This window comes from Cyprinodon variegatus, unplaced genomic scaffold (assembly GCF_000732505.1).
Source record: "Cyprinodon variegatus isolate N-32 unplaced genomic scaffold, C_variegatus-1.0 Scaffold457, whole genome shotgun sequence".
Classification (NCBI taxonomy): domain Eukaryota; kingdom Metazoa; phylum Chordata; class Actinopteri; order Cyprinodontiformes; family Cyprinodontidae; genus Cyprinodon; species Cyprinodon variegatus.
The window spans coordinates 213550-226815 of record NW_015150910.1 but is presented as its reverse complement, the minus strand read 5'-3'; the positions used below and the strand labels follow the sequence as shown (position 1 = coordinate 226815).

The 13266-nt window shown below is 37.5% G+C and overlaps 1 protein-coding gene and 1 non-coding gene across 2 annotated transcripts in view; both read right to left on the bottom strand.

Moving 5' to 3' along the window:
• Window positions 1-3712: 3712 nt before the first annotated feature.
• Window positions 3713-3785, bottom strand: trnaf-gaa. The gene has a single exon. It is a non-coding gene; the product is annotated as a tRNA-Phe (tRNA).
• Window positions 3786-10243: 6458 nt separating this feature from the next.
• The window catches only part of LOC107094004 (probable G-protein coupled receptor 22), a 28452-nt gene continuing 25429 nt past the window's right edge, over window positions 10244-13266 (bottom strand). The window contains exon 2 of the mRNA XM_015389396.1: window positions 10244-12328. Within this exon, the coding sequence (XP_015244882.1) occupies window positions 10533-12224 (1692 nt within the window). The 5' untranslated portion in view covers window positions 12225-12328 and the 3' untranslated portion in view covers window positions 10244-10532. The remainder of the gene's footprint in view (window positions 12329-13266) is intronic.

Sequence of the window (13266 nt, the reverse complement as noted above, 5' to 3'; positions counted from 1 at the left end):
CCTGGACTGTCTCTTGATTAAACCCATGTAACCACCAGAGACCCCTGATGGTTAAATACATTCATCAGAGTCTTAAACATACCTCCTTTCTCATAAAAGACAATGATTTTCATAATGAAATTAGCTTTAAACAATGGTTTTAGAAGCAAATGTGAAGCATCCATAGATCCATTTAATAGTTGTCACCATTTATGGCATGTCTTGCACGTATACTGGTTCCTTTTTTGTGCAGAAGTTATTAGTAAGTCTATGCTGGGCATGATAGTTTGATTAATCAAATCAAGGCATGTGTCTTATCATAGTTTTGCAAAACCTAATTAAAATTGAAAATAAAACATCATATACTTTCATGGGTCTTTCTACCATATAAAGAAATCTTATTGTTGTAGAAGGCTGTTCTAAAAAAAACTCAACCAGTGTAGCTTCATAGAAGTATGAAACGCTAAATCTCCCAATTACATTTTTTGGTGTTATTCCCTGTATTTCTCGTTAAATAGCATGGGCTGCGCGGTGGTGCAGTTTTTAGCCTTGTTACTTTGGAGCAATAAGGTTCTGGGTTCAATTCCTATCCCAGGGTCTTTCTGCATGGACTTTGCATTTTCTCATGTGTGAGTTCACTCTGGGTACTCCTGCTTCCTCCCACAGCCCAATAAATAACTGGTTAATTGGCTTCTCTAAATCTTCATAGGTGTGTGTTCATGGTTGTGTGTTTCCCTTTTGCCCATAGACTGCCAGAGATAGGCACTGGCCCGGCCTTAACCCTGATGGAATAAGTGGGAGAAGATGGATCGTTAGATCATGTAGCATGGAGGTTTTGTTGGAGCTTACCTTATACTAAATTAAAAACATCAAACAGATGCTACCTCTTCTGCCAGCAGTTCTGTCTGGTCAACAACTAAAAGCATTCTGAGCACTCTATTAAACTAAAAATAAGACAAAGAAGTCCCTGAACTGTTGAGCAGATGAAATCATATATCAAAGATGGATGAAAATGCATCACATGTTACCAAATGCTTAAAGTGTGTTTGTTAGAGATCAGATCTGATCAAACTCCCTGGAGATATGCTACAAAGGTCAAATCAAACTACTCTAAGGGAAATTTTTATCAAATAATGGCATTTAGCTCTCAGGTTGTTTAAACATTTTTTTTTATAACCTTTGGAAGTTTGTTTTCATGTTTTTGCAATTTAAAAAGACAAATTGAAACACATCCTCTCTTCTGCCTACTCTGCCAATACACAGATGCACACACCCAATCACATGCTTTGATAAAAGTGCACTGGGTTCAGTCCTCTGAGGGTAAGGTCTGTAGTAATACCCTGAAGAGTTGAGTCATCAAAATAAATATCATAGGCTCCAAAAACTGTCAAGAAAACAAGGAGATCATAAAAGCCAGGTAAATTATTAAGCACACAGTTTTATATTTAATTCGAAACTTTGCACAAAGTTCAAAATGTATGGCCTGACAGCAGAGAGGTAGGTGCAACTCATGTAAATGAAACACCCGCTAATGGCTGTAGCATTAGGTTGCCTCTGAAAATAAACAAGTTATGTAATTCAGTGGGCTCTGTTGTTTGGATTTGCAGGTTTTAGCTGTTCACACGCTTTTGCACAACTTTTACCAAATCCTTTTTCATGGTGATTTGGTCCCTGTACACTGTCACTGACAACCAACATTCATGCTAACGATGCATATGAGACATTTTTCATATCATGTCTAAATATGACTTAAACAGAACATATTTTTACAGCTTTTCCTTTTACCTACTAACCTGTCCCTGTTTGAACCAAGTCGGCGAATGAACTTGGATGCAGACAAAAAAAAAGCTAATGGATAACAGATATTCATTTTAAAGGACAATTTGGTTGTATTGTAGCAATTAAGTGTATTGAGCAGATCAGGAAATACTCTTGAAGTGAGGTGGTAATTTAAGGTGGAGACACTTTGCCATTGAAACGAGACAATTTATATTTAAAATAAGAAAAGAAATATTGCATTGTCTTATTTCAAGTGCATATTATCTAATTATCTTATTTTAAGGGAAAAAATACTCATTCCATTGGCAAATAATCTTATTTACCTGCTCAAATTAGGATTAAATACACTTAATTTAAGACATTATTACTTATTTCTGGATCATTTTTGCAGTGCTGGGCTTAGATTACATTTGCAAGTTTTCAGCAAATCAAATAGTTTCAGCAGTGTCTCCCTTGACCTTTCTGGAGTGGTCGTAGGATGGAACAGTCTATATATGGACTCTCAGGGGGTCCCAGGATCTCCTAGGAAGCTCTCCCTGGCCTGAAAACACTGAGTTTACCACTTTGAGGTCTTTTTACAGTCCATGTTTATATTCCAGTCAGAGCTGATATTAATCTCACCATAGCGATGCGCAGCAATGGATTAACCTGTAGGAGTAAGAGTTAAGACAGCAGCTTTTGATTCTTTACATTCCATCTACTGTACATCCGCAGCTGTTTGACATATAAAAAGTAATACCAATAGAAAAGGTCAGATTTTCCTTTACTTATAAGACTTTATGCTCACAACTTTTTGTACTGAGTGCTGTGTCTCGCTTCCTCGGGTGCAAGTTTTTCCCTCGCTGAAGCTAAGACTACAAATCTGTCACACTTCTGGGGTAAAAAAAAAAAAACAACAACCCCAAAACAAACAGTTTGTGACAACTAAAAGTTTACTTTGGCAATCAACATCAACATTTTCTGCATGAGGATCTTTGCCTTTGGATAGAGTTACCTGAACTAAAATGTTCCCTGTAAAAACAAAATAACAAACAAAAAAAGTATATACATTGAAGCAAAAGCACTAATACTATCCACTGATAGTTTGCCAAATTATAACCCCCACCCCCCCCCACCCCCCAAAAGAAAAAAAAGAAAGACAAGGAAAACCATAGCAAAAAAAGAAAAAAATATGTTATGCATAGTTAAAAATAACAGAAACTCCATGATTTGATTGTTTTGTTTTTGTTCTTGATAATGTAAGACTGGTTGCTGATTTTATAAGCAACACTTCCCTCTGGTGGACATTCCTTGAATTGCTTTTATTTTGCTGTGAAGCACCAGACATTTACCACGGAACTCTTGGACGGTCAATAGGTTTTCACATACTTTTTGTTTATTTATTTGAGTTTAAGAGTTTCACTTGTGCCACTGCAATGACAATGTTCTGTATTGTGCTTTTACAATTACAATGTGTGCATGCAAGCAATAGCATATTAGTAATAATTAGTAAATTGTATCTGTTTTCTGAACATTTTAGATAAAAGTATGTAGTGAATTGCTCTAATTAATTAATTAATTAATTAAGCGTGTCAGACAGAACCTCCAAACGGAAAAAACAAACGTAATTTCTATATAAATAATTTATACGCCTATGGAATTGTCAGATACGTTCTTGATTTTGCCTGCATCTGTCATTGTTAACTTCTTTCTTGTTATGAAATATTTGCTGAACAAAACTCCCCCGGTAGCCTTGTTTCCTTTTTTTAATTGCAAACCTAGGCGGTTTCTGATTATATACATATCTTTCGACGAGTGTCAGACTTTTTAACTGCTAACTTTACAAATGTGAACATAATACAAAAATCTCTTTGGCCATGGTGTTGCAGTGACGACTAGAGCTTCGGTCGTGTTAAATGAAATGTTACAAGCGTAATGATCTGCAAAAATCACCTAAAAAGTGATCCCCACTCACTGCCGAAACCCGGGATCGAACCAGGGACCTTTAGATCTTCAGTCTAACGCTCTCCCAACTGAGCTATTTCGGCTGGTGACGGTATTATGTTCACGATTGTCACTCTGTTCTCCCTACGTCGATGTTTCATGGTCTGGACACAAGATGGCGTTACACATCAGTAAGTCATCTCAAGGTAAAATAAAATGATGCTGTAAAAGGTTGTCGTATATAGCTCTGCAGTCTGATTCTGTCTGTACAATACGAAAAAGTGTTAATTTAACCTGTAACTGGGAGTCATGGTCCTCTGAGAAGCCAAGATTTTTTTTTTTTAACTAGTAAAAAAACTGTTTTCTCAAGCTTCTTGCGTTATAATACCAACTTGTTTAAACTTACAATATGTTGCCATTTTTAGCTGAAAAACCATACGTCTAACAAACCGATCTTTCCGTGGCATCTCTAATTTGTTTAGGAAAAATGGAGATCCAAGCAAAAAGCCCAGATCTACAGAATGATCAAGTCATTATGTTTGACCTTTCAGTACCAAACTGCTGTAAAACAGACTGTTGCAAGACATTTCTCTTGAGCTTCAGAACTTACAGAGCCAGACTGGGTGAGAAGGCCTTCTAAGGTTCCCTGGTGTGAGCCACATGGACAAGAAAGCCTGCCTTGCTGTCAGCCTGCCTGCCTGCTGAGCTCCTGCTGGATGATACTCAAGCTTTCCAAATGGACATGGACAAAAGGTTTGCAGGTCTGGTGCAATAAGGGACAGAAAAAACAATATGATTCTCTACCCTCTATACATATAACAATATGTATAGAGGGTAGAGAATCATTAGACTAAATGTTATTGGTTCCTAATTAAGGAAATCATTTAATAAAACATTATTTGGCCAAATAATGTTTTATTCACCTCATGGATTTGCATTGTGAATTGGTCTGAAAACATTCCAATTTCTCTAAATAAGTGAAAAGCTAATTTCATCACATCCCAAATTCTTCCAGATAAACTTTGGTTCTCAAACACAAAATCAATCTTAAACTGTAATATGGTTTTCACCATGTTTCCCCTTCCTCTTTGAACATAGAAGATTAGTTTAGTTTAGTTGAGTTTCACTAGTTCTAGCTAAGAGTTTTAAACTGAAATATGTTTGACTTGGAGCTGAATGATTTTTGTAAATAAACTCTTATATGTTGAACAGAAGTCGTGGTGAATTTATTCCGTGCAGAATTAACTGTTTGACCAGGATTTGAGCTCGGATCACTCTTTCATTTATTGTTCTAACACACAGCTAGTAGGGTGTGTGTTCACAAACAATATATAACAGCCCAAATAATATCTGATTAAAAAAGATAAAGATAAACATCTTAAAGTATCAGAAATATAAATTCCCAGTTGGCTGGGAATTGAATATAACAGTTATTCACAACATAAATATGGCGTCCAACCTGGATTGGCATTTAATATAAATATACGCAACACTATGTTCAGATAGAAATCATTCTGCATGCAAAAAGCCCAAACAATTATTTCGTACTGGGGGTCGCCTAGTTGCCATGATGTCTTGAGCATTCGCTTAAACCTTGGACTGTCCTGGGCAATATGTCCCTGAGCAATGTATCTAGTTTAGTTATCTAGCTTGTTTGTGGGTCAACTTTAGAATAACAGTAAATAAAAAAGTCCTCTGAGAAACTGTGCTTATTCTTGCCCTAAAACAAAGAGAAATAAAAAAAAGTTAGGTCCTACTCTTAGAAATTCTGGAATTCAGATGATGGCTGAAAATTGCAGTAGATTTTGTACTCTTTGAACTAAAGAGTTTTATTGTATACCCTTGGAAGACACCAAAATAGGCAGATGTTTTCACAAAAAAAAAAAAAAAAGATTGACAATGAATTACTTTCCACAGCTATGGAAAACACTAAACTGATAATATAATCTTTCTATTTGCATTTGCTTTTTTTTTTTTTTCTCTAGCTGTGTTGCATTGATGCAGTGCCTTCCTTTTATTAGTCATATGATGTCTGTATGCCAGCTTCTATGCCTCTCTTCTCTTTTCTATTTTCCCCAGTAATCTCCCCTCCATATTGCCTCATTCTCTTGCTCACATTTCTGTTCCTGTTGTCACCCCCCCTCCAAGGTGACTTTCCTTCCTTCACAGACACTGCAGCTATCTTCACTTTTTGTTCTGGAAGGCCTGAGTATGGATAAAAGATGAGAGAGAGGCAGAGCAGCAGCAGAAAGAGAGGGAGGGCCAAGAGAAGAGACTCATAATATAAAAGAGAGGGAGAAGATCTGATGAGACTATCAAGCAGGTTGGAAGGATCGACAGCTTTAACCATCCACTATAAGTACCTTAAAGAACAACAATTGTACGCACATATGCAACGCATGTGACACTAGATTTCTCCCAATCAAAAGCTGCAACCACAGATGGTCACCTTACTAACATGTTTCATCTTTATTACTGGTGATTAGCACAGTTGTCACACAACCGTGTGTCATAGTGAGGGTTTTTCTCCAGTCAGCACTAAAATGTTTCACTTATCTGGGACAGAGTTTCTAAATTTAGGGATCAGAGAAAATGGAGTAATAAAAAAGAGGAATGCCTGAATAAAGAAATGATTTAAGTTTTAACATCATAAAACAGTGTCATATTTCTTTTTATTGCCTTTCTTTTTTTTCATTCGTCATTTTTTTTTGCTAATTTGTCATTTATTAAGCTTGTAGTTTTTGTTGTTCCAGACCTGACTTTTCTTCAATAGGAAATCTCTGTTATGATACCTTTCCAATCAACCATGTGTCGATGCTTATCCACTTGGAGGACTCTTTGCACCTGACAAGCAGTGGTAATCATATCATAGTAATCATATTCTTCACAAATAATCTACTGTTAGAAAAAAAAATTAACATAGTGTCAGTCAGCAGAAACTTAGGCTGCAATTAAAAGCTCACTAAAGTGATATACAGTAATAGATCAAAAAGGCAAATTATCCCATGTGTCATGATATACACTTCAACATTCAGATGGAAGCGCCAGAATGTGTTGCAAGCAGCACAAAAAGGTTTCATAGATTTAACTATTGCACCTCAAGGCAAAGAAGCAGGAAATAGAGAATAATCTTTCATGTTAAATTACTAAAGTATTTCCCTTATAATAAAATCAATCACACACGGATAGACACAGTACACTGATATAGACGTTTTAATACAGATTTCATTTATTTCTATACAATAGCACATATTATAAATCTTCTACAATTCTAATAGTTCTCTATACATATGGTCATAAATGTAAATTACAGTGTATACACATACATTTTTAAAACAAATACTCTTACATGTTTCTATTTTATAACTCTCCTGCTTGATAAGAGTTTTTCACAATGGTTTTCTGTCCTGCAGATGATAGCTATCTAAGGAAAGGGGATTTCTGACAAAAACACAAAACAAACAGTTAAGTATTTACATCCCTGAAAATGTACATGAATACACAAGGGTAATTTTCTTCCAATTTGGCTCACAAGTCGTTTGTAAGAAGGGTGAGAATAATAAAGCCCAAGGCTAAAGGAAACTTTAAAGTCTTCAGTTCATAAAAAGTGAACTCTGGTGACACAAACTGTGACCTATTCTAACATCCATAACACAACAGTAGACTGAGGGCTGGTTGTTGTTGTTATTATTAGTTCTTTGTTGTTTTCTTTTTTTTTTTTGTCCAGAGAGTTGGAAAAATGAGACACGAAACCCTGAGGAGAAAAAGAGACTGTATTGTGTAACGTGTTCAGGTCTTAGTCCAGAGGCTGTTTTTGTTTGTCATCATTGAAAATACTCTCCCACAGCTGCCATCCAGAGCAACTAAGAGATAACATGAGGAGCTGTCCCATGTTAGAGGTTGTTGGGGTTTTTTCTCATGTTTATGCTGCTAGTTAATCTGCACTGGCTTCAAAGACATTTTTAATGTTAATTTTTTTTTTACAAAATATTGCCCTTTAATTCCCTCTTTAAAACTGCAGTGATGCTATTATAGTAGTACTATAGTGAATTTTCATATACACATAGTAACAAAAACGGCCCACATATGTATTTATATAATTCTAATATCCAGCATCCTGCTGTTAAAATAAGCCAAAGTCCCTTTCTTTTTGTACTTTTCTAAAACCTTGATAAAAAAAAAAGAAAAAAACCCCAAAACAGTCACTCTGTTCACATTCTAAGTGGGGACCATTGATTTGCTTGTGTTTTATTGCACATAATTATTGGCTAAAACACATACAGGTCTTCATTTACACATCCTGCAAATGTGCAAACATACTGACACGATCACACAACCTGTTTTCACTATAACGTTTGGAACTCATGTTAAAAAACAGAAACATGCCTCTCAGCTGTACCTGTACACATTTTCCTTAAAAAGTTACAAAGTAAGAATTAAAGTAGAGTTCAATCATATCTTTCTTTGTTTTTTCCTTTTGTTTTTGCTTTTTCCTGGTAATTTTATGTAATTTTATGCATATGTAAACTTTTAATTTCTATGCTTTTAATTAACACTGAGGCATATCATTATGACCAGCATGGGCACACTGACAGCTATGTATGCTTTTTGTAACAGAGTCAACATTAACTCCTTCAACAACACTCCTCATTTACACCATTAAGCCATGGAGGCCATTATCCTTTATCCAGTGCACTACTGACACCTCTTTAAAGAGATTTTTTTTTCCCCTTACCATGTTATTGATTATAATCAGACATCAGATGGAGAGAAGGTGAAATATAGAACAAAAAAAAAAAAATAAAAATACACAGCAAAGGTTCCAAAGCGGAGTGTTAAACCTCAAACAGCTGTGTCTCTTCATAATATGTATAGCGCCTGCAATACAGCTATGCGCCATCTATTCCCAACCCATAAATGACTTTTGATACACACAGCAAATAGCACAGGCTGCCGTTTTGAAAATGTTCTCTCCCTTTCATTTAAAGGACCTATATCATGCAAAATCAAGTTTTGGTAAGCTTTTAAATATATTGCAATGCTATTCATTAATCAAAATCATGTACAAAGTGGTATTATGTTTGATGTATGTTTGAGTAATCCTCATGAATTCTGCTCTCACAGCACCAGCCCTTAAATATGCTGTAAATAACAAGTAACCATTATGGTCTTTTGCAGGAAAGTGTTAACCTGTCCCCTCTAAGAAACACCTACTGTGACAATGCTCTGCCTACACTGTAAACAAACAACCACTTTTTTCCAATCGAGAAGGGGTGAATCTGAATCTGAAGAGGGACAGCAGATGTTATTTTCTTAGCAATGTCCAAGTCGTGAAAATCTGTTGTTTAGCTCAGAGAGGTCTTGGACTTTGTTCAGCCTTCAGAATTGATGTAACACAGCAACTTCCTAAAATGGATGGCACCCAAATGGGGAGAGACATTTTTATTTGAAATGAAGAGTTTTTTTTTTCTGGGTTGGTATAAAATAACAAAAACAATAACAAAATAATACTCCGTAGGTGGTAATGGCATTATTTTATCATATATGCCTATAGTCTACTATATGCCTAGAGATCCAAATATGTCCTTTTTTAAACTCATTCAAAACCTTTCGCATTTCCCTTCTGACACATTAACTTTGAGAAAATACCTCCACATTATTGCCTAATACATTTAGAACCAGATATGTGTACACAGAAAACCATATTTTACACTGATATCAAAATAATGTAATGAAAATTAAAGTGTTTCTCTTTAGGAAAATTGTTACATTGGAAACAAAAAAGAAGATACTTAGAGGTTAAACCATCTTCACTATGAGGAAGAGCGACAGCATCATGTTTTGGGTGATTTACTGCAGGATGCAGTTGTATACCTTACAACCCAAACAGAATCATGTCTTTAATCATGAATTATTAAAATAAATGCCTTAATATGGCTGAGAAGTTAAATGTATTGTTCCAAACTGCCTGGTCTAAAAATCTTGTTTTATTTAATCTCAGATAAGGATGAAAATGGATGTGTGTTTTTACATGCATTTTGTGTAGACTGTATCAGAGAATACACTAAATAACAGGTACGATGACAAGGGGAAAATCTTTCAGGTTCATATCATCTGTTGGTGGTCATAATGTTATCCCTGATTAGTGCACTACTTTGCTATACTTTTTGCAGTCACTGCAAAGATTTTATTTTCTCTGGTTTAATAACAATATTGTAAACATACAGCCAGACATTCAGCACCATGACAATATACAAACAACTCATTTAAGGCATGAAATAATGAAATAAAAAAAAAACGTTTTCAGAAATGTTTTCATCACTGAGAACACCTGTGCAGGTAGATATTTGTGTGCTTTCACAGAGAGTGACTATATGTACGTAAGTGTGCACTGAGTGTTTGTCTGTGTGTGTGGGGCTTTGCTTTTGTGTTTTCAATTGTGCATATATACATGCACATGCAGATAAAAGTGCGCAGAGGAGCAATACTGATTTGTATGCCATTGCAGATATTTAACCCTTACATTACATGAAGGGATCACACTAGCAATCAGAGTGGTTTGTTATAGCATTTGCCTAGTGGCAGTAAGAGGTGGATTTGTAAGGGCATATGTAAGGAGAGCAAAAAGCAAGCTCTCATAAGAGATTAAAACTCTCCTGGTTCCCAATCTTATGAAAAACTGGAGAGTAAAAGTTTTTTATGACCTTTGTAAACTATATCCTGCTCATTTGTCCTACAAACTACTCACAAATATACAAGCAATCCATCTCAATCAGTTTCTTACTTAAGATACATTTTTTTGAACCTGCACAATGTTCTCTAACGCACAGCTGCTCTTTAAAGACCCAGCTTCATTCTCTCACGGCTTCGGTGAGACATCGATCAGTGCCATCACTAGCCTCCACCCGTGACTTACGGCCTTTTCTCTGGCCTCCCCCCTCAACCCAAGAGTTATGAATCACAGTCCCCCCACTGGGAGCTGGGTCCACCTGCAGAAGTGATACTACCCTTTTCTTTACACGTGTCTTGAGGGCACGCCGCAGTTTCTGCCTTGTGAAAGCATAGAGCAGAGGGTGAAAAATGGTCGTCCCATAAGCCATGGCCAAAAAGCACAAACGCAGCTCAACCAGGCCGTCACTGGGACCCATGCAAAGGATCAGTACGTTTACTGCAGACAGAGGGGCCCAACAGCCCAGGAAGGTAGATATAATGATTAAAGACATCTTCAGGACGCGACGCTGCCGTTCGCGTCTGTCCCTGTGCCTGCGCACTGCCCTTCTCAAAGCAATGATAGCTGAAACTGAAGCCTGCACACCAACAGATGAAGCGGGCAAAGGTGTGGAGGCATGGGTTCGAACTGGAGCTGAAGGTGGAGTTGGAGAAGCTGGGGTAGCTGGGGTGGTTGCAATAGGGGTGGTTGCAGCAGTGCTGACAGTAGTTACTGTAGCCCCACTATCAGACATCCCAGGGGGCATTGAAAGTACTGATGGAGGTGATGTTGGAGTAGGGGCACCAGAGGGGGTATGGGACGGGTTACTGGGGTTTTGATTTTGGTTGGACACTGCTTCTGTTGGCAGGCTTAGTTCTCTCCTCCTCTTCCTTCTGCAACGTATCCTGCAGGTGGAGTCCTTTGACCGTGTGTTCCTCATCATATGGGAACCTATGCGGATGTTGAGGGCCTGCAGGATCCTGGAGTAGGTGAACAGCATGACTGCAACAGCTATAAAGAAACAAGGTACTTGGAGTAACAAGTGATAATACATTGCCATACCAGTGTAATACCCCTGTCCTCCAACACATAACAATGTCCTGTTTTGCCATACAGGTGGCATGGAGTGTGAGGAAGAGGAGGGAATGGTGGAGGGCAATAAAGAAGGAGAGAAGGATGAAAAAATGGGGGTATGTTCAGTAGTGAGCTCTGAGTCATTACTCTTCCTATCCAGCTCTTCATCCTCAGTATCCTTAGCCAATGAAGAGAAGAAGTCCCCTTCAAGGAAGGGCAGGAAGAAAACAGCCAGAGAGATGGCCCAAACTGCTGCTAGGAGCAATGCAGCACGCCTAGGGGTCAGCAAACGACTGGCTGGACGTACCGAGATGTCATATCTGTCCAAACTGATCACCAATACATTAACTGCTGTAGCCACACTTGTGAATGTGACACAAGCTTCATGGAAGCAGCAAAGTGTAGCCAAGCTGTTAAGCCCATTTTCATTCGCTGGTACCAGGATCACAGCCACTGTCAGTGGCAAGCAGAGCACACAGACCAGTATGTCGAGCACATGGAGGTTGACGGTCACGAGGTTGCTGACGGAATCTACCAGGTTGGACTGGGCACAATAGAGAACAAGTACTGTCAGATTGCTGCTGAAGCCCAACACCAGTTCCAGTACGAGGACAGTGGTCAGTGACACCTGGAAACCAAAAGGATAGGGTGTGTTCCAGCCCTCCTCCACGCCCACCTCTCCCCCGCCATCCAGCAGGCCAACCCCCTGACCATCACTGGTCTCCAGGAGGTCACGATAGCCGTCTGTCTCCATTGACATAACAGTGGTCCTTCATGCATAGCAACAGCACCTGACCATTGTCTATGTTTCCTTTTTCTCTGGCTCAGATGAGACAGTGGTGGAGATGGTGACCAGATCTGGATCTGCAAAACAAAACAGAAGATATACAGAGAGGAAGTAAGCGAGAGACAGAAAACAGCGGTACCTTGTGTTTATTCAAAAATAACACTCTGCAAGAAAAAGTCAAACATTTCATATTTCACAAGTTGACACATGGAGGTGAAATTGTCGCTGGGGTCTTTTGAAGTCATACAGCCAAAGCAGCTGTGTATGTCACAAGATCTCTCACGCAACTCGGAAGACATAACACTAGTTACAGTGGTCATAATTTAAAAAGGCTCCTCTGCTTTTATGCAGGCAAAAGAACACATAATAAGCCATTTCTTGTGTGTTTGTATATATAAAAAAATGATATTTATTTTTTGCATATCTAAGTGAATTCTGCAGAAAACAAATAAGGTAATTTGTAGGTAAACATAAGACAAATTTTTGGTCAACATACATTATATGGGTCATGAACTATATATATATATATATATATTTATATATATATATATATATATATATATATATATATATATATATATATATATATATATTTACACATATGTGTGTGTGTGGATATAGTCAAATAAATGAAACAGTAGGATTTTACAATCCACACAAAAAGGAGAAAGAGAACAGCTGAAGAGAAGATTAAATATACAAAATGTGCTACTAGACTTTTTACCAATTAAAAGCCATGTTACTGGTTTAGGACTATCTTTAAGTACACAGAAGCGTTTGGCAGTGTTGCACAGTCTTACAGGGAAAAATAGAGGCATAAAAAGTAGAAGCTGCATGGGAATTTTAGCATGGAAGCAAAACCAGATTGATTTTCATGGCCTAACTTTATCACTGTCCAAGAGGTGAAGCTGTGACACATTTTAAATAATGGACAGGGACTTATCAACTACTGGAGGGATGGTTATTCTCTGAAACAAAATAGTAATTGCTCCTAGTTGTGTTTCTTATAACAATC